The sequence below is a fragment of the Mytilus edulis genome, chromosome 14 (genome assembly GCF_963676685.1).
Source record: "Mytilus edulis chromosome 14, xbMytEdul2.2, whole genome shotgun sequence".
Lineage (NCBI taxonomy): Eukaryota > Metazoa > Mollusca > Bivalvia > Mytilida > Mytilidae > Mytilus > Mytilus edulis.
The window spans coordinates 8,733,443-8,756,822 of record NC_092357.1 but is presented as its reverse complement, the minus strand read 5'-3'; the positions used below and the strand labels follow the sequence as shown (position 1 = coordinate 8,756,822).

Genomic DNA, 23,380 nt, shown 5'->3' with positions numbered 1-23,380 from the left:
ATATTTCAACAGAAGAGTATTATATTATATGAACTGTTTTCTGATCCATAGCGCTGGGTTACCTTCGGTTCTACTTTTGTCTTGTTTCAATTAAAGGCCTTAAAAGAACTGCTCAAATACTTATCCGAAGCACCTGGGTTACCTTACAATTTGTGTGCTGTTGTTTTAAAAATATTTTGTTTATTATTGTATTAATTTGTGTGTTTTGTATTTTTCATAGTTGTATTTAGTGTGCCAAAAAATATGAAAACTTGACATTCGTGACGTCACATACAATATGAAAACTCAACGTTCGTGACGTCACATACCAAACAATGGTATCATTCAAAAAATTTACCTATTTTGAGGAAAATTTTTCTTAAGAAAAAAAAAAACCCCAAACTAACTTAATGTAAAAAAAAAAAAAAAAAAAAAAGTAGGGGTGTGATAAAGGGTATGTGATAAAGGGTAGGGGTGTGATACAGGGTATGCGATAAAGGGTGCGCATCAAAGCTGCGCGATATGGATTAAACAGCAGGCTATTTATCACATATGCAAAACTACCGTATTTACTACTAAACACACCACATCTTCCTATATCTATATGATAAATATGAATAAATATGACAACTTATGATGGTTATAGGTGTATTCTTAATGTGTAAGATGTATTAAATATTTCCATGGTCGTAGATATTTTCATACCGGAATAGTCGTCTTATCTGTTTATTTTATTGTTTCATCCTATTCTGGATTGTAACATTTGGACTTAGTGTGAAATGCAATGATTGAAATTATATGTTTGCATTTTTAGGACATTCATTTTTAGACAGACACGATCTTGCCAAGCGATTTGTTAAAGGAACTGGACATACGAAACATAGACTTAGTTTTAACATTTGTCAACAATATATGGTGTATATTGTGTTGTCATGATTTGTTTCCGTAATTATTCAATATCTCACAATAGAGTTAAGGTAGATTTTATACAAATTGATAATCCAAAAATTACATCTAAATGTTAAAAAACATGTTATACAACACATGCATTCTCTTAACATTTTACTTTCTTTTTGGTCACCTTATCAGCTACAAATTCTTATAATTATTGACCTGTGATATATATATGTGAATGTCCCAGTGGTATGTTTTTTTTTCTATTCTAAGAACTTTATGATACAAAGAATTCCTTCCAAGATAAATTGACGTGTGGCGTGTTTATTACATAATATGAACATAAATCAAATAAGTCCACGTCGGTGTAAACAGCAGTTCGGGAATTAAAATAAAAAAAAGTGCGCGTCGGTGTGAACAACAGTTCGGGAATTAAACTATAATAGCGCATGAAACATTAATAAGACGTTTAAACAGCAATATCCTATTTTGAATTTTGTGCGAAATCTACTTATCTTAACCCTGGTATTAAATCTGCCTTAACAGCTTTCAACATCAGTTTTATTTATGTTTCAAATCGGTCGTTAAAATTCTGATATAATTATAAGTCATGACTAAACTAACATCAACAGAAAAAGTACGCTGAAATACACCATATTCTATGAAGAAAATAGGATTACGGTAAATCATTCAAATTGTTATGGTATTTCGTGGCGGTTAGTATGTGTTGTATTTGAAGCCAGAGAGTCCGAAGAGAACCACCGACCTTTAGTAGAAAAACTGACAATCCTTGTCAAGTAGGATTGGAGTTGAGTTCACGTGTGCCATACTGAACTTGAGAACATGTTTTTTTAATTCGACAGTCCTGCTCGATGGTTTATTATAATATTTCAAAGACTGAATTTATCTGATGTAAATGCCAATACATGTTTCGACTAGACATTCAATTGCACCAAAATCTCTTCGATACTAGTTTTATGTTTCAAGAGAATAAAGAGATTAAATCGAGTCGGAAACATCCCATTATTTATTTTAAATGGTTTAGTTTCAAAGGCGAAGCGTGCCAGATAAATGTAAAACACATGTGCCTAATGCACTATATGTTGACTATGTATACGTAAATTAAAAACAAAAAAGGTTAGGTCCGTATGCCTTTGGGTAAAACTAAATGGAAACCATATAACATTGTGTTTTACAACTGCACAACATGCTTAATTCTGCCAACTGGGAACGCAGTTTGTTGATTTTAAGCTTTGGTATGGGTTCGTGTTTTGTCTTCAAATGCATAATGTAATTTGTATAAATAACAACAATAGCGAACTCGATGAACACTTAAAACGGAAAATCACTTAACAAATGGAAAAATCAAAACTCAAACAACCAAACTATTGGAAACAACTTTCTTTTTCTGACTTGGTAGAGGCATTTACATATATGGAAAATAAAACTAGTCAAACCATGGTGATATAGCTAGATAAGCCTCCCACTTGTATGACAGTCACATACATTGACATTAACAACAAAGTGTGATCAAGATAGAATGTTTTACAATGTCAAACAAGGAAGTACAGTGTCATTGCTTTCTTCCGTAAAATTAATTTGATCTTGATCTTTTCTGATCTATATATTAATTATAAATCTTGGTCATTTGTCTTTGCATTTTTATGTAGCTAACAAATTAAATAGACATTTAGATTTCTTCCCTTTAAGACAATATATCGCTATAGTTTTAGTCTGGCTTATTTTCTTAACTAACCGAACATGCTAATTTTTCACTAGTCTTTTTAGTATTGTTAACATGAAATGAAGTATCAAACATACAACTTTACCATTTTAACATTACATTAGATAATTATGACTTCACATAAGCAATTATAAAAATATAAAGCAGCAAAAAACACACTTTACAGATTTGTTTTCGAATGCTATTCTCCAATCAATTGAACGCAAATAATGTATGACGACCTAAAATTTATAACAGCGAAATAAACAAAATAAATCATATACGTTTTTTGGTGTATCAGCTTTTATCGTTTAATTAGAACCAAGCATGTTGAACTAGGGTTATGAATAAAATAATTATTCCTTGACGTTTTTCATCAACAATTTTAAAATGACAAATTACTTCCGGATCTAAGTGATTTATTTAAATCAATAGATATTCAGCATTCCTTTATAAGGTCATTAAATGATTTCATACGCGCAGGTCAAAAATATTTTTATTTTTCACTTAAAGATGTATTTAAGTGAAATTGAAAAAAGTATAGAATTTAAGATTTAAGCTTAAAGTCAAAAGACAATTGAAAAGTAACGGAGCTCCTTTTTCGCGATATTTAAAATTTAAAGATTGCGAGAAAGACTGACTTTTACCTTATATTTGTATTGGTTATATTTGGGTCTCGATCAAAAGAACAGATATCTAGATTCTGCATACATTTTTACTGCTGACCTCATATGAGCTACTAAAGACCTATATGAAAAGACAAATTCGGTGTTATTGGGCAAAATATATTACCCTTTATCGATAACAAAATACCTGGGATAAGAAAATCCATAAATTATAATCCCAATCATTAGACGGAATTTTTTCATTACGATTCATCATCAATTAACAGTTTTTTATGAAGAATTGTATCAATCAAAACAGATTTAATCAAATATATATAAATGTTAATTATGTTACAAGCATTTTCTATTCGCAAAAACAAGAAAGTCTGTCATTCGATTCTTCTTTAAATTTCGAGGAAGGTCAACTAAAATAAACATAATTACCGTATTCCATCTTTACCATTTGAGGCTTTTGGTTAAATGACATAAGCGGTAACATCAACTTAATTTACAGAAACTATCAAAGAGTTGGTACAAAACCAATCAAGTAAATAGATATAAAACGATAAGTTATTCCATTTGACAACTTCTGACACGGTTCCTGATTTTGAAAAATTATAACCAAATGCGAGCCTAAAATGTCCTTGTATATGTTACCGGCATTTTCTATATTTAGGCATTTTGTAAGATGCCTGATTTTTTCAGGCAATTTATAAAATGCTTAACCGTGATCGGCATTATACAAAATGACTAAAATTACAAAGTCATTTTGTAAAATGCCTTAAAATTTTGAAACAAAATTCAACGAATTGCCTGTTAAGTTTCAGGCAGTTTGTATAAGAAGGATATCTTTGAGATTCATATGCCAAAAGTGGACAATAACACAATATCTTACAAAGAAAACCAATAATTATTCGGTGGAATTAGCTTATTCTCCAAAAACCAGCTGGAAAGGTTTGTTTGACATATGTTCCTACGAATGACAGTGTTTTTTTAACAGAATAAGCTACCCCTGCTATAGATGCATCATCCGTCATGGACAGATCTACTTGTTGAATGTTTATTTAGCATTATATTAAAAAAATCAGGTATTTTGTAAAATGCCTTTAACTTTTTCAAGGCATTTTGGAAATTGCCTTGAAAAATTGGTTATTTTGTATAATGACTGAATCTTGTAAGCATTTTACGAAATGACTAAATTTAGAGAATGCCTGTAATATATATAACTGCAATGTGTACAATTGCATATTTAATTCAAATACATTTACAACTGAATGTATTAAAATGGTTATGTTTCGGTTAGATCCTCATACTTCTTATATATTGCCTTAATTTAGATATAAAAAAAAGATGTGAGTTTGTAAACAGGAATTCTCAAATGTATCCAGTGTATAATAATTGTCAATTGTATCTTGTAAAAGATAAGTAAAATGTGGTTTTGTAAAAAAAAAAATCAAAGAGGTTCCAATAAGGTCAAATCTATAAAAACTGACACATATTAAAGCTTGACTATATCGATCAACTATTGTACACGTATATTTTCTTTTAATGAGGAATTTAAAAATGGAAAACACACAACCAAATTCGTTTGCTTTCCCTGCAGTTATATAAATTCAAATAAAATATTACGAAATCGGGTTATGAAACATTTACTGTGCATGCTCATACAGTGTTTTTCATCAATAATTCATTCAAATCAGTTTGTAATAATCTTCAAGATACGGAAGGTGGTTTGCAATAGACTTTCCATATATTCAAAGTAAAATATCAATATTCGTCAATAAAATGATATGAACCAAATTTGCAAAATTTCCCTTGATAAGATATAACAGATTAAAATGATATTCTAGTTTTTTTTATAGTGCATAATAATAGCCTAGCCAGGATAATGATAGAAAAATTGTGTTATCTGATTGTCAGCAGTAAAATTATTGTGATTTTATCTAAATGTTAAAGGGTTAAAAAAAAAACAATTCCAGAAACAGCTGAAACTTCCGTAATTTGTCAGAAATTGCTAAGGTGTATTCGATCCCCATATGTGTCATAGATAAGGCCTCAGAAGAAAAACTCTAGACAAATATACCAGGATCAGCTATCCAGACTTAATATGTTTTTACTGACTAACTTTGTGCAGACTTCAATCCTTATAGACCTAGTGGATAGGCATCAAGTCCACAGAGTCGAATACAAACTATTTTAAGTAATAGGAAATTTACAAAAACCTAAATGGCAGAACATACCAGAAAGACTTTTAAAACTAACAAGTTGAGAAAAAAACTGACAACGACACAGGTGTGTGATCTCTAGTTTTTCAGATGAGTGAGCAGATGTAATCATGCTGTTCATGGCAAGTAAAATATATCTGAAGATCCACATTCGGTTTCGTCAAAATCATAGAAAAGACGACTCCCTAAAGATCTCATGACGAAAAAGTAAAAAACGTCAGGTTACCGTACGACCTTTGTTAATGAGAGAGACCCAGTCCGCTATTAAGGCTCTGAAACAACAAATGTTAAACAATTCAAACGATAAAACTAAACTGGTTTACAAAACGATTAAAGAAAAACAAACATGAAATACGTATACTGTTTTCTTTAAAATTAAAAAAAAAAGAACAGGTGGGGAAAAAACATGCTAAGAATCTATGCTATTTTCAATATAAAAACGGATTGACGTTTTGCTTTTAATCCAATAACGAGTTTCAAGACTATCAGACATCTCAAATTCCTTTTCAAAACACACAAACAATATTTTCTATTGATTACAAACTGATTTTTCAAATAAAGATAGCACCTCATGCTTTAAGAGCGCTCAAAGCGCATTTTGGATTAATCTTAGTCAGAATTATTAATGCCATTGTAGCTGTAAACGGTGATTATCGGCAATCTATACGTACTTAAATACGGAAGAAGCTACATTTTTGTAAATGACCAAAGGGAAACCAAACAAATAGCTAAACAAATAAGGTCAACTTTGCCTGAAAGAAAGTCTCAAAAAAGCTAGGATGCCTATAATTTCAATGATAGATTTTGTTTAAACTTAAACTTTTGTGAAAGACTTCTGGATCAATGTAATCAAAAAATTATTCAATAAAAAAACGGAGGGCCACGAACCTTGTTTTGTCGTTAAAAGCCATTGCAATTTACGCATTCACAGCTATCAAATATTGGTTATATGGAGGAATTTATCTTTATCGAGAAAAAAATAAACGATAGTTTTCAAGTCTTGAATTATTCTACTGTAATTGAATAATATTTGGTAAATATTTTTTAACCAAATATTAATTTTTGCCACATCTCCAGAAGAGATGCCTAAAAATAAAAACAGTCAATACCCAAAATATGTCAAATTTATCAACAGAAATTGTAACACCAGTAGAAAGTATTTCAGTACCAAAAGCGTACTATTTTTCTCCTGAAATAACATTTCTAGAGATTCAATAGAGGAAGAACTCAATGTAGTAAAATAGCAGCTGTCAAAAACCACCGCTTCGTACTATTTGTGTTTTTTTCTGTGGATAGACGTGTACTAGAAAACAGAAAAAGAAATGAATACTAAAAATATCAGTTCTAGAGAACAAGTAGAAGATGAACTCATAACAAAGCAGGTGTCAAAAACTACCGCTTGGTACTATTTTTTTCGACAGAAATACTATAGTACTAGAGAACCTCAAAGAGGAAGAACACGTTATTTTGTATAGAATATCTACAATAATTAATCAAACAGTTCTAACATATTAATTAACTTAACAATGAAGCGACTTGGTTCTTTGTCAGCATTATGAAAGACAGACATACGTTGTTGTTTTTTTTTTATCAATAAGACAGCGCTCTTAGGGTTTCGTTTCATTTTTGTTCAATTAGCGATAATTACATGGAAATAGACCTAACGCAATACCTAATTCAAAATAAGATCAACTATACCAGAAAGAGTTGAAACCTTGCTTTTCTTTAATATAGTATAATTTATCCATCAAATAAGGATAATATGAACTGTATGAAAGGTAGTTGATTTCACTTTTACTATTAAATTACACTGAGTTTAGTTGGATTATCTGTTTTCCGATAGATATTTACACCTTGGATTATCTGTTTTCCGATAGATATTTACACCAGAAAGATTTAGAAGATAACAAAGGAAGATTCAGAATTCTTTCGTCGGCGAGAGGCGACACAATCATAGCAAACAAATACCCGCTTCATTGTAATCAATCCCAGAGAAGAATTTACTAAACGAGCTCTTCAGAAAACTTGTACAAGTTCAATAAACAGTACTACTACTTGTTATAAAAAATATACTGATTTTCCGTCAAGTGAAAGTAATACAATCCGTCTTCGTTGACAATTGATAATTCTCTCATAACGAAGCAATTAATTATTTGAACGCCTTCGCCTCAAACAAAATCAATAATTTTGACTGTTTTCTATATTCTTTGAAGGTTGAAATAAACTGATAACTGGAAGTAAGTGCCAGAAAGGGTCCGAATGAATTGGTTATCAATAAATGCTGACAATATCGTTGTCATTCAAACTCTTTTCTTCTGGGTTATTCTCCGGAAAAGCAATTTCCACTTGTTTTGGTTCCAAAAGATATATAGTTTCGTGTGTTAGTACTATATAAAAGAGGTGTTGAAGCAATAGACTTAATAGAATTTCTTATCGATCCGGACTAGCAATCTCAAAAAGAGTTTGAAAATAATTATTTCATCCTTTTTAACGATTTTGTTTAGAGAAAATCTGCCTTCAGACAGAAGAGTTTATCAAATTTTTATTTTGTACAATTTTGTGCGAATATAATTTAATGATTAAAAGAAAGTATCATGTACTAATGATGATGATAACAATTACAATTTTATGATTATTATAATCATTACTATTTTATAAATTATAAAAGAAGATTGCAAAGAGAGTTTTAAACGTCTCGAGATAATGAATATCAGCACGAAATAAAATTCTGATAATAACTTTTAATGTGAAAGGGTAAAGAAACAATTTCACAGACTATTTAGATTTCTGTAATGTTTTATATTGTTCGTAGGAGAATTCATTCACCATATATCATTGATACGCCATCTTCTTTCTTATATAAGAAAAAAAATGAACCTTTCCATACGTTAAAATCTAAATAGACCCTCACGTGCCTATGCATGTCTTCTGAAAAGGTTTCCTATTTAAGATCTAAGCACCGCTATTTCAATCAGTCAATGTTATCTGTAAATAATAAAGTATCAGACATGAACTATTGACTTCCTTTTATCAATTGACATTAATAGTGTATAAGACATAGCGAAAGAGAAAATTACTATTTTTTAATTAGTAATATTATCTTGAACTGTCTCAACAAAGAGTGTACGGAATCACATCAATTTAATTAAAATTAGTTCTCCGCAGTTGCTCCGTATTTACGTTGACCCTTTAAATGTCGCACCTGGGCGAGCAGAAAGTGCGGAGACCTACCTTTCAGTTAATAATAGTGAAAATTTAAAGCACTTAGTAAGGAAAATGTTTTTCACTTAATACAGTCTTTATATAAACGATCAGATATGTTGGTTTTAATGAGACAGCAACCCAACGAAATGACAAAAACAATATCTTCTTGGCTTTTTATATGTGGGCGTTAACAATAGACACAAATATCTAAGCAATATCCCAATATATCTAGCACTAAATTACTCCGAGTCTAGACCATGTATTTAGACTCCCTAAAAATGAGCACATTAAGTGTAATGATACATATTAAAGGGCCTTTTACCAAGGACAAATGAATGCGTTTATTTAAGTTATACGGGTCTTACAGGTGTGTTCAGAAAAACGTCTGTGTTGAATTTTGTGTATCTAGACATAGTCTAACGGTAATATTTCAAATAAAGTTATTTTTTTTAATTTTTAATGTTTTACGTTATTGATATTTGGTTGCTATTCACGTGTAGACGTAGACAGTACATTGTTTAACTACATGTTCTACGTGTACATGTGTCTTGCAAAAAATAACGTACAATACTAACTATTTCTTACTTCACAGATACTTTAAATATGCGACTCCATCAGAGAAACAAATTAGCTTGAAACAGTTTTTCAAGCTTTACAATAAATTTGTATACTAGAATTGTGTTGAATATTATTCACTAGAACTCGAAGAATATGTGTCGTATTCGCGATCGTGTGTAAAATAAACTAGTAAAGACAAGATGTACGTAGTACGTTGACAGTAAATTTGAAGTACGGATAGTACTAATAACTACATCTCCTCATAAAGTAGGCCTTTTATTTTCAAGCTCATGCAACATAAAAAGTATACGATGAACAACATTTTTCATTATTATAAAAAAAAAAGTTATTTAAGTTACCCGGATTATGATTTAATACACCGGGCGCGCGTTTCGTCTACATACATTTTTTGTACAACTCATCAGTGACGCTCAGATCAAAATAGTTATAAAACCAAACAAGTTTACGTTAAAGATGAAGGTAAGTTGAAGAGGAAGATAAATAAACTTGAAGTACGAGAAGTATTGATAAACAAAGTGCTGATACAGAGAATGCGGTATCTATAACAATAACGTGCCTCATTAATTAAGACATTTATTGGTATGTTGATTAAATTACCGATGCATCAAGAATTAACTATCTATTAATTGCTTTATCTTTGACTTTGATAGAAATTAGCATCTTCTTCTAGATTACTATTATTCCATATCATATACAAACTATACGTTAATATAACCTCAACAATGGATGCCAATTGTTAAGGTCAAACAGATACACGTGTGTATGCATGTCTGTTTCCTTATTGTCGCAAATATATTTCTCATTAAAACGGGAATTTAGTATTAATTTTGGCTGCAGTATATATTGCTTTAAAATGCAGGCATACTTGTCTAAAAAAACGAAGACGTCGTATAATTGCCAATAAGACGGCTATTTCTACCTCTGTTCTAATGAAGTGGACGGAAGCAGTTATATGCAACCATGTTGCCTTCAACAATGACGAAAAATACCTACCGAATGGTCGGTATATATTAAGAAGCACTGACATGAAAAATCGGAAACAAGTCTAACGAAAAAAGTAACGGCATAATTTAATAGAATCCACGGATGAGAAATATAACACATGAACTAAGGACAGCCACAAGACAAGCACATACAAATGGGTTAAACAATATTGGTGAGCGCTGTGCATGTTTTTTTTTAATACTTGTTATGCATTAATCTTGTTTCTTTACTTTAACCATTTGATTGACCTCTATCTCACGTAGAAAATTGTTGAAAACAAATTGAAAGTAAGATAAAGTTTTTAACCTTTTTTCAGTAGGATTTCAACACCTTTTGGATTTTAAACTTGTCAATGAAAAAACAGAAACCGGGTTAATTGAACTTATACTTTGTTTATAAAGAAAATCTTTGACAAATTGTTTTGTTAATAGCCATCGACTTTGTTTTGGATGTTCTTGTCATTTTAGTAACGTTTAACGTATTTAGTGTTAGGTGAAATAATTAAACGAGATTATTTTAATGTTCAAATTGTAATTCTCGAGCAAACTGCTATTAACAGTCTCTAAATAGAAAGCATGGAACTAATTACTTGATATTAGCATACTAACATTTATATTTTACGATTCGATAAACTTAAGAAGAAATAAATAATTCACTTAAAATCATTCTACATTCTGGTTTATCTGAGAAATTAAAAGTCAATGAAACAACTATCCACCAGAGTGTATTACTCTAAAACATAAATTTCACTCTGATTTATTGCGTGTTATTATAATACTCTAAAACATAGATTTCACTCTGATTTCATTGCGTGTTATTAAAGATTCACGTTTCGTGCGCAGAGCGAGATCGGTATCACGACTTTCAAATAATATTTTTGTTGAGTGAAAATTCTACTAAAAACAATTATTTTACTGCATTGAATTTCAAATTACTTTTAAAACAACATGTTTTATATTTGATTATTAGAAGATTATATCATCTATGGATTTGAACATTATATTTAAGAGATGTTGATTTGTAAACAACACGTGCCCCTTGATAATTATATACTTTAATGCACGACAAAGCAATATAAGAACTGATTTCTAGTTAAATATGCATGTAATGTGTTATTAACGCCGTATAAAGCAAACAAATTATAAGCAATAAAACATCCTCTGGACAAATTACTGGCTATAAATGTTATATATTGCTTTCGTTTTTCCACGGTTACACAGCTCCTTTGCCCAATACAATTACTCCAATTTACTGTACTGTGAAATTAAGGACGATAATTTGACATTTCTTACAGATATATTTGTTAATTTACTGTTTTATTTGCCAGCAACTGAAAAATCAAGCACAGAAATACAATATTTCTGACATCACGGAAAGTCAATGGTCACTGTTCAAAGTAAAAAATCATCATTGAAAGGAAACAAACAAATACAGCTTCTAGTTCATTTCTGACATCATGACGAGGCAATGGTAAAAGTAAAAACAAATCGTAAACGAAATCAAAGTATTATAGCCTATACATGTAGCTCAAATATCTTCCCACTTATATTCTATAATTATAGTTATAGATTTTATTGTATCGAGTCTGAATACGGTAGATTAAAAGTGCTTTTATGTTTTCAATCCATACTTTAAATTATCCAGTTCCATTTCTCAAAATCGTTACATCCAATAGATGTCTTTGTCAAAAAACACTTTATATCGAATTTCAAATACCGTAAGATTATTTTTTAATTACGATGTCGGCTTTAAATCCACCTCTGCTATAAATATACAACTATTACTCTTTTGTTCGATTTAATGACAATATCTGTTGGTCAAATATAATTATAGGTGTCAGTAACAAAGAAAACGGTAGTATTACATTTTCCTAGCATTATGTTGGCCTTTTGTGTACCCAAGACAGGTGAAGGAAGTCAACCTCGGAGCGCCGTGATTGGATGTAAGGGTACAATATATTTTTTTATTTATCTATGAATAACTGCAGTGTTTATATTTACAATATAAATTTTAATTGAAATATTTTCTAGAGAATTATTCGAAAAGGCTTTCAAAGTTTTATAAATTTGCTGCAAAATGACGGTGGGCATGGATAACATAAACAAGCTCCGTTGGAAATTGGTCATGATACTATTTGGCTTCAATTTTTAAAATAGAGTAATAAAGTACTAACACCACACATAACAGTTTTATCCAGGTTTTTGTTATGAAAAGTGGTAAAATTAGAAAATGTTAGTATTGTCGTCTATGGCAAAATAAATAGTACCGTTTTCCCTACAGCACTGGTAATCTGAAATTTAATTTTGTAAATGTTAGGTATTTACAATATCGGTATGACTCCGAACTGACTCCGAACACGAAAAAAAAGCAAAGCAAACAGGTAAACAGGGGTCGGGATTGGTGTCATTTATTTCTTTATTACTTGTATTTATAAAAAAAAATCTATTGTATTCTCGTTTTTATGTCCAAATAATAGTTATCAAAGGTACCAGGCTTAATATTTGATACACCAGACGCTCGTTTCGTCTACATAAAACTCACCAGAGTCGCTTAGAGTAATTCGTACATTTAAAAAACAAATGGATTGAGAATTCCACCAGTTGGAAAAATTTGGTTGATTATATAGGGAATCATTGAAGCATGACTGGAGCCCCCCCCCCCCCCAGGTCAGTCAGCCCCCCCCCCCCCCCTCTTAGGAAAAGTTCTGGATCCGCCACTGACAGTTGACCAGTTTGCATACATTGTGTTTGAAAGGTTTGACCTTGAGCTTCCCTAACGTCGGTATTCTCAGACTAGACAGACGAATGCCTCCCCTTTTTTGTTACTGGCACGTTACAGGTGTTTAATGGGTGCAGTAATGTTGATTAAAATCCATACACATATGCCCAAAAATACTTGTCTCTTGATTCATTAGTCTAATTTAAAATATAAACAAAGTTCGTTTTTCTGATTATTTAGTGCATATGGGTAATTTTAAAAGCACACACCGATTGAAATATATATTTAAATGTGATGTTAAGTAGCAGAACAGAATTAGATATTACATAAAAGAATCCATTCTACCATTGGTGTGCCAATGTTATACCAGAGATCCGCCAGATATGTAGCAGACGACTTTTTTCTACATTATATTTCCAAAACAGTCAACGCTAAGAAACTTCTGTGTTTCGTCTATTTAACTTTCATTTCTGTCTAAAAATTTGAAAATATGCGCACGAGAAAAACTTTTTTCCGAGAAGCTTCATCAAAATTAAGTTTTTTATTGCGTTACATGTTCGTTGTTTATTCATTAAATTATATTATAATCATTCAATGGGGTTAACAGTATTTTCGCAGTTTATAAAACATTAAACCTTACATAACATCTTAATTTAATCCCCCTTTTCTAAACTTTAATTAGAATCATTTACCAAAAAATAGATTAAAAAAGGAAATGAATGAGAAAAAAAACGTAGAAAAAAAAAACATAGAAAAACATTGAAACCCCCCTTTAAAAAAAAAAAAAAAAAAACAACATAAAAAAACAACAACAAAAAACAACAACAAAAAACAACAAAAAACAACAAAAAACATCCAAAAACAAGCAAATACAGGAAATAAAGAAAAGGTAGTCACCATCAACTTTACTTAACTTAACTAAATATGCGAAGTCAGTCTGTTAATACATGTATTAAGTTACGCCTGACGTTATTAATGTGATTAAGGAAAATCTAGTTTAATTAGAATTTTTTAACGTTTTTACTGTGTAAGATGCGATAACTTTTTTAAAGTATAATTTATAAATAACCTTATGTCTAACTATGTATTTTTTTGCAATTAAAAGCAATTTTCCTTTGTTAACTTAAGCAGATGCTACATGTTGGCCAAAGAGATAATAAGGACAAGATGCCGTATATATGTACTTTTCATCGTAGTTTACTGTATTCGATTGAAATTTATAGATGAGTCGACTATACTCTGCTTCTGACGGCAGACAACAGAATGTGTTGTCATGTTCCTGTAAGTAAGGTCGCACCGGCACCGAAACGACGTCAATAATAGCTAAATAAAAATTGACCTATAGACGACATGCAATCCAATCGTGCACTTGTCCGCATATTTTCTATGTCACAGTGTTAATGTTAGTATGTCACAGTAACAACCGATTGTTTAATGACGCAGTTTAAACCGGTCGAACGCGAGTTTGCCGATGTAATACAATCATAAATAAAACAACTCGAGATTGCTGTAAAAGATGCCGTAACACAATATTTTCTGATCCAAATGAAAAAAAAATCAGCCGAAAAAACAGAGAAAACAAAAAAACTAACCATAAATACCAGGATAACATTTTCTCCGCCAGACACGTGTTTTGTCTACTGAAAGCTCACCAGTAAAGCTCGACTAAATAAAACATACACACACACAAAATAAATTAACAAATAAAATACGAAGTTGAAGCGGATAACAGCCGAAACCAAGAAATTCCCGCATATGAAGGCATCAGCTAGTCCTTAGACAAAAATCTGTACAAGTTTAGTGAAAATGGATGTCATACTAAATTCCAAAACATATAAATGAAGTAAAAACATACAAGACTAATAAGGCTACGGTTATCTAAGTTGAAGAACTATGGTAGAATTGACGTTTCCCGTCTGGCAGTTATACCTGTTCTTATTTTGTCCATTGACTTTGTTATATATGTATCTATATGCATGCACTCACACGTCAGATTAGGACGTTTATCTCTACACATACACGCTTAAAGAATAATTTTAACAACTCTTATTAAGTTCGTATACAAAGAGAAAGCCTATCCTTATCTAACATTCTTTCGTATTGCAATGGTTTTCCGACCTTAAACACGATCAACAAATTATACAAAACCTGCCTCTTGTAATTACAATTGATTTGATCTTACATCTAGTCTATGTGAAATATTTCCCACTGGATACACTCGAATGAATGAATGCACTAGATAAAATACTTGCAGATGTGGAATCATGAATAAGGGACCTTGACGGACATATTTGCCAGCTAAGGACCACTTCCGGGTGCGGGATTTTCTCGCTGCGTTGGAGACACATTGGTGACCTTCGGCTGTTGGTTGCTGTTTGATCGGGTAGTTGTCTCTTTTACATATTCCCAATTTTATTTTAAATTTTATTTAGTATAAGATGACCACCACACCAACATTGGGTTGGCGTGCATTTACGCTACTTCTCTGATTTACAATTATACAAAATCAATCGTCAACTAGTCATGTAGAAATTGTTCGAAAAGATAACACTTAAACTAGCAAATAACAAGAGGTGCTGGTTTTGTTATTGTCGTTTAGAATATTTTATATGTCCTGTATTTTCGAAGTATGATAATGCTTTTGGTTTACACAGTATTTATGAATGCAAAGAATAAAAATATTCAAGAGAGCGAAATTCGAATCTTATTGATTTCATAGTTGCTAAATTTTGGAAATAAACAAGTTTAACGGGTAAAAATCTCAAAACTCGTTGGAACTTTTTGGCAGACCGTAACAAATAAAAAAACGTTTAAGCCCCTTGGTATCACACACATGTACATGTTTAAATATATATAATACGCTTTGATTTTTAAGATTCAGTATAATCTTGTTTATTCAGAAATTTGTATTTAAATTACTGTCTTTCATAAATTTTACTATTGTCCAACCTTTCTAAACCCCTCCCCCTGTAGATATGAAACCAAATGGTAAAGCGTATGAATTATTCATGCTTATCTGTGTTACAGTTTTTTTTTATAAATGTTGCTAATTTTAAATGCACATAATATAGAAAAAAATGTCTTTTGAGTGTAATGAAGTGTTCGTTATCGACATAATAAACATTGGGCTATTTCGACAGTATAATTTAGTATTGTAGTATCTTAACATATGACTATACCAACAGTAAAATATGATGTCTAGTTACAAGTGAAGAAAAAAAGGGTAGAAAACACTAAAAAACAAAACAACAAATAACTTAAACCTGAGTAGAAAGAACCGAACTTAAAGCCGCAGAAGTGGGGGTGGGAATATTTGATCCAACTCCACATTTGGCACCAGTCGAGGGTAAACTAGCTCACTATCTTGACTTGTCTCCGTATGAGCCTCCTTTAATTAGGAGCACCACCATGAGTTATAGCGTATAACGGAGGACAGATTAATGTGAGCACTAGTATTTGCAACAAAAGCGTGCACACATTTGATCAATGAACGAAAAACAAAAATGATCTACAACAGCATACAAATACGACACTCACTGAATTACAGGCACATACAGAATGTACATAGTGGGGTTAAATGCAGATTATACCGCTGTATCGAGTGCGATATGATATCTATCCACTCATAACAGTTACATTTTCCAATTTAGAACTGTCGAGAGTGGATACATATCGTTATACACTCGATTTGGTGGTGAAATTTGTGTCGCTTATGATTTTTAAACAATATGCAGGCTAATAATTAACGTATTCCTTCTTTTCAAATGATCTGAAAACAGTTGCGTTCTTTCTATGAAACATGGCATGGTCACCATTTTTCTTGACGTCACAGTAGACAATTCAGAGGAAATTCAGAGGAAAGAAAATGGCCACATACTCGAATTTTTACAAATGCAAAACTGAGATCAAACGAACCACGCGTTGATTTTTATAGGATTAAACGCCTTTTTTTAAAGAAATTTATTTGTGTATAAGCTCGACCTATTCACTCACAAACACGTTTGAAGGACTTTTAAGATATGTTTTTGAGAGATTAGGTCCTGTTTATGCACCAATAAATTCCTTTTAAAAGTCGTTAATTCTTATAATTCTTTAAAATTTGAGACAAGGAACATATATTTTTCTACACTCCTAACATCAATCCCACGTACATTGTATATTTGTGTCATTGAGTTAGCACGGCGCATGCTATATTTGTTGGAGAACGCAAAAATATTTATTTCAACGTCGAGCCGGATAGTGTTACCATCAACGCCATTTTGTTTACACAAATTACAAAAAAAAAAAGCTCGGTCAACGTCGTCTATCGAAAAATAAATAACGCCAAGCGCCATTACCAGAAGTCGTCTCGACCAATCATGTAAACGCATTTCCTAATATGCAAATCATATAAGATTTATATAAAAATAATCAACAGTTCAGAAAAAGGATAAATCGTGTAAAAAATAGAGAAACATGTGTATTAGCTGTTAGGGAGTCATGCTATCGCTTAACGTTGTGATAATTGCAAAATAAGTGAGACAAACTTTCAATAATTTTATTATTTATTTTGTTCATTAAAACACTACTTGTTTGCCTGTTAAACTTTGTGGATATTAAACGGCGTCTGTTTTCTTTAATGCACATAATTTTAAGTAATGTTGTCGACTAAGCAACAAATCCCAACCTTTGTGACTTTTAGACGAAGAAAGTTTTGCAGTGTTGATTCGTCTTTAAGAGCTTCGTAAAGTGCGTGTTTGATTTACAGTACTTTTCGTTAAAATTGATACCGTTGAAATAAGTGAATATAAAAATGAAGATGTGGTATGATTGCCAATGAGACAACTATCCACAAAAGACCAAAATGACACAGGCATTAACAACTATAGGTCACCGTACGGCCTTCAACAATGAGGAAAACCCATACCGCATAGTCAGCTATAAAAGGCCCCGATAAGACAATGTAAAACAATTCAAACGAGAAAACTAACGGCCTTATTTACGTAAAAAAAAAGAACGAAAAAAAAACAAATATGTAACACATAAACAAACGACAACCACTGAATTACAGGATCCTGACTTGAGACAGGCACATAAAAAATAATGTGGCGGGGTTAAACATGTTAGAAGCATTTTCCTAATATGTCTGGAGTAATTTAAGCTTCTCCTTCTCTGTTACTGGAACTAACAATGATCTGAACGATGCATTAATCTAGATCAACTACTCAACCTAAATATTCGATAACGGACAGGATATAAGGAAACATACAAGAAAGGCAAACATTTATATTATATCTATTGTATGCATGTTTACCTATAACATGTATTAAATAAAATACATTTCCAGTATTAGATATTAATCAACAATGAACAGCAGGAAATCGGATCAAACATAATCCCTGATTTCAATCTTTCAAGAAATTTCAAGGCCATATACGAGCATAAATAAAAATAACAAGAATGAGTCCATAGAACACGGATGCCACACTTATACTATTATATTCTTTGTTTAGTTGACCGTAGAATTGGGGTTAAACCTCTAGTTTGGCATTAAAATTAGAAATATCATATAATAGGAAACATGTGTACTGAGTTTCAAATTCATCAAAAACTACCTTGACCAAAACATTTAACCAAAATCTTTAACTTGAAGCAGGACAGACGGCTAAGCCAACGAACGAACGAACGGATGGACGGACGAACGCACAGACCGAAAAACATAATTCAATAAATGGGGAATAAAAGGGAGCAAAGGGAATGGGAGTGAGGGGGAATGCAGAATATATAGGAACACATATATGCATACACACACACGCACGGATTATAACTTACCTGGTAAAAGAAGATAGAACTAGAGTTAGAGGAAGTATTATCCCAAACTAATGTCTGCTTAGGAGCAAGCAAAGTCGTTGTATTTTCCATGTCGCTCTTCCTTTGTCCTTAAATAATCACTAAAATGTGCTCCGATGATGACAATTAAAATTAATGCTAGTCCGTAATATATACCATCTGTTGTATCTAAGTTACCTCAGAAGAAATACCAATTATTTGTTAAATCCAAAAACACTGACAATTCTTAAAAATTGTATTCTTTGCACAATTCTTCAATTTGTTTGATTTTATATGTCGGTGTCTCTTAGGTCGAACGTTAAGTTTTACCAGATTTTGTTTCTATTTTATTGTTTTTAATCAAATGAAATCACAGTTATAACTTAACTATACATTTCAATTCGTAAAAGTATTTGTACTCAATATTATAAACGATAAAAGTATTTAACAGTAGTCGACCATAGTCAGTTCATCATATCGACAGGACTGAACTCTCGCGTGGTTTGCTACAGTGACATTGTCCTCTAAAACAGAAAATTAGATGTAAAATTGTATTTCTCTTCTTCATCAGATGTCAATCAGACAGTCGGTGTACGCCTCTGACATCACATGATTGGTTCTTTAAGAATTTTATTCCGCGAAATCATATCAAATGTTGATTCTAATTAATCACGAAGCGATACATGGTTTTCACTAATATACATCATGGGTAAACACTGAACAATAAATACATAGTTAATTAAATTATAAGGATTAATACACAGGTGTACGTTACTGATGTCGATATTGATAATTATTACTTATGTACTGCCCATACGGGATCAGTTAGGTCTGATGTAAAATACTTATACTAAACGGAATATTGAAATCTATATCAATTTAAGAACAAATCTATCGTTGTTCATAAAGATGCTGTCACATGCTTGATTTATATATATATGTAACGATTAAGTAGAAATACAATAGATGTTCTTTTCTAAAATATCCAAATTGGCAAATTAATACAAAATTTATAACAGACACCAGCTTGTACAAGACATGCACTCATTATTAAATTTGCGTTGGATATATTGATATGTTAAAGTTTGTATTCTAAATACATATGTATATAATAGCCATACAAATTTAAATTAGACGATAGTTTGCATGAGACATGCTATTATTGTCATGTTTGCGTAGGATATATACATTGTGCATATGAAAAATGGTTCGTGGTAATAAAATATTTTTTTTTTTTTAGATTCGAATATTTTTTGTTTGACGAGTGCACATACACGTGGCTGTACGGTCATGTATGACAAACGAACATAACATTTAGAATGGAAACGGGGAATGTGTCCAAGGTAGTACTAAAGGGACAACTATCTGACCAAAGAGAAGAATACAGCCCAAGGCCATCAAATTGAATGGGGTTTTAATACAGCGAGAAAATGGTCACGCGGAGGCGGGCGTCAGCTGTTAAAAAGTTTTAATGTAAATAAAATGTCTTTTTTAATTAATAAAAATGACTAATTTTGTTTCTGTCGAATATTATATATCAATATTGTTTGTATTAATCTATAAGTAATCGAAGGATTTAATATATATCTAACACAATAAATAGCTCTATATTAAGAAATATTAGAACCTTTTAATTAAATTTTATATATTTAGATACGTACAGTGTGTACAAAACAAAGACAGTTATATCAACCTCGGGTAACAGAAAATAATATAATATCACGAGTAATGAAATCCTTATTGAAGTTCAACAAAATTTACATTTAAGTAGACATGTTTCGAAAAGGTATATTCTCGACGTTGAGGTTGACAAATTAAACTTTAAATGTGGGGACTATGTCAAAACATTGATTATCGAGTAAAACCGGCAAAATTCAATTTGAGTGATGTTAACCAGGTATCCTGCACAATTTTTGTTCATAAGAAATATAACAAATATAGTATAATCATTTTCTGATATCATTGCTTGTGGTTATAGAATTGGTGAGGTGAACAAGTTTGCGGGGAAAACCGTCCGGAAAGTGGACGATTTTTTTTATTATGCACTTCTGAACAAAATTAAATAATAAGCCAGTTTGATTTTTACTTTTTAAATTACAATATCAATCTGTCAATCCACCACTGACCCTCGTCCTGAAAATGCATGAACTATTTGTCACTGCACGTAAGACAATCAACATTCAATCAATCTCTGCATATCCGCACAGAGCTCTACTATACAGTCTGTTTGATTTTTTGGGGAAGTCTCAATACTAGGCTTATGTGTCTGTCCCGAATCAGGAGCCTGTACTTCATTGGTTGTCGTTTGTTTATGTGTTACAATTTAGTTTTTTGTTCATTTTTTATAAAAATAAATCCGTTAGTTTTCTCGTTTGAATTGTTTTACGTTGTTATTCAGGGTCCTTTTATAGCTGACTATGCGGTATGGGCTTTGCTCATTGTTGAAGGCCGTTCGGTTATCTATAGTTGTTGATTTCTGTGTCATTTTGGTCTCCAGTGGAGAGTTGTCTAATTGGTTATCATAAAACATCTTTCTTTATATTTACAGTGACTTAAGCGTGTTATAGCGTGTTCCAGGAACGGAAATTGCAAGATTGTTGCTTACATTATATTATGTCTGCTCTTGTTCTATACACGACGCTCAAAGTTTATGTCATAAAAAGAGAATACTGAACGGGGAACGAATCGCGGTATATTTATTTGACCTAAAATGGAAAAATCCCGGGGAAATCTAATATCAAACCTGGCCGATTAAAAAACACCCAGTAAATTAATCTTTTGAGCATCATCCTGCTGTGCTAGGAAACTGCGATGATTCATATTGTCCACAAACTACTGCATGCATATGCAATGTTGGTATTTTGGGCAAAGTTGTGCCCGAGGCTTCGTGTCCTGTCTGAAAATGGCACGATAATTGCTGTCCCTTACGCTTCTGGCATTTTATGCCACTCCTCCATGTATTTGACATAGAATCATTATCTAAGTATAAAAAACAGATTATTGTATATGAAATCATTTCCAACAATTATAAGGGCAACTGGGGCCCTACAGTTTTATTACTCAAAACGGAAACCCTCTTCTTCTGTTCGCCTGCATCCCCACCCTTCCGCCAGTAAAATTTCTTAATATTGTTTGAGTCGGTTCTACATTGAATACAACCCGTCCTAAATTTATGACTACTGACTTCGAAAAAATTGAACAAAAAATCAAATTACTTTAATTTCAAAGAATTGGCGCGGGATTTTTTTTTTCTCCCATCCAGCACTTCTTTTTTCTCGGATTTTATATTCTTTCTGTTATATCCTCTCATATGTCAGATTTTCAAAATATGAAAACGAAGAAATATTAGGGAGCAACCAATTTACTTCATTTAAATTCAAAGGGAGGATGGTCCTGAATATGCATGTAATATTTTCCACTTGACGTTAAGCATCCAACAATCAATTAATAAATCAAAGAGTGATATTTTGTAAATAACGAAACATGCGATGAAAAAAAGGTTAGACCTCCAATTCTCAATACACTTTACAAGAATTCTAATTTGTATTTCAACTCTGTTAAAATTAAGCAGTCAATTGGTATGTATATAATTCTAAATAAACCCTGACTGAAATGCGATAAGAATTTAATATATTACTTCAAACCTCCTCCAAGAGCAGTGAAATTTAAGCATGATTACATAAGTAATAGATAAGTATGGCCGTCCACGTACAAACATTTTAGAATATATTTCAAGCCCAACATTGGAAGACTAATTACGACTTAAGTTAATCCAATAGACGCTGCTTTAAAAAGTCTGACAGGCAAACATAACACCTTAAATAAATGACAATAAATACTGTCGAAGTTCCAGGCTTTTAAGATGTGGTTCTGTTTAATTACACAATCGTGCGCTTTTTATATAAAGCCTCGATGGCTTTATGATCTTTGTAGCTCGTACACTATATTACTTGACATATAACACTGAGATCGTGAGTTCAAACCTCGCACGTAGCAGATGCGTTCGCCTACAATCTCAATCGACTAGGATTGTCAGGTTTCATGCCGCTGGGTCGGTAAATTGTGCAGGAATTTCTACTTCTCCTACATTTTACCAATAAACACTGTCCGTCATTATACAGTCAGTTCATTGACAATTGAGCTGAAAGTGCTTTTTAAAATCAACGATCAATCTATAAAATTGTTGATATAAATAATAGGAATGCACAATCAAAGTACTAAAGTACTGAACATCGGATGACCGTATGTTCTTGTGGATGGTCAAAAGCACATGTCACAGAATCAGATCACATCCCTCATGATACATGTATATGAAACTGAAGATAATTTACAGAGATATTTTTTTTAAATTTGTATATCATTCTATTCTACTATTAGTATAGTGCAGTGCAGGTGCATGGTGGACACTCTTCTGTAAAAAAAAATCAAAGCCTTAAAGGCTGTAAAAGCAATTGCTGCCATTTTAATGTTTTTGGGACTTTTATTGTTCATCCACATATATAAAGATTAAACGTGACTGGACAGGAGTGTTGTCTTGCGGGAAGGAAGAGTTTTTAACTATATGCGGAAACATATAACTCAAAAAGAAATCATTATTGATTATCCCCTGGTAGTGTTTGTAACTGGGCAATAAATTCCATTATTGATTTAATTTTAACAAT

At 31.7% G+C, this 23,380-nt stretch overlaps 1 protein-coding gene across 1 annotated transcript in view; it reads right to left on the bottom strand.

Moving 5' to 3' along the window:
- LOC139504448 (cardioacceleratory peptide receptor-like) overlaps positions 1 to 19,340 on the bottom strand; it is a 53,119-nt gene extending 33,779 nt beyond the window's left edge. The window contains exon 1 of the mRNA XM_071294533.1: positions 18,723 to 19,340. Within this exon, the coding sequence (XP_071150634.1) occupies positions 18,723 to 18,812 (90 nt within the window). The 5' untranslated portion in view covers positions 18,813 to 19,340. The remainder of the gene's footprint in view (positions 1 to 18,722) is intronic.
- Positions 19,341 to 23,380: the final 4,040 nt, after the last annotated feature.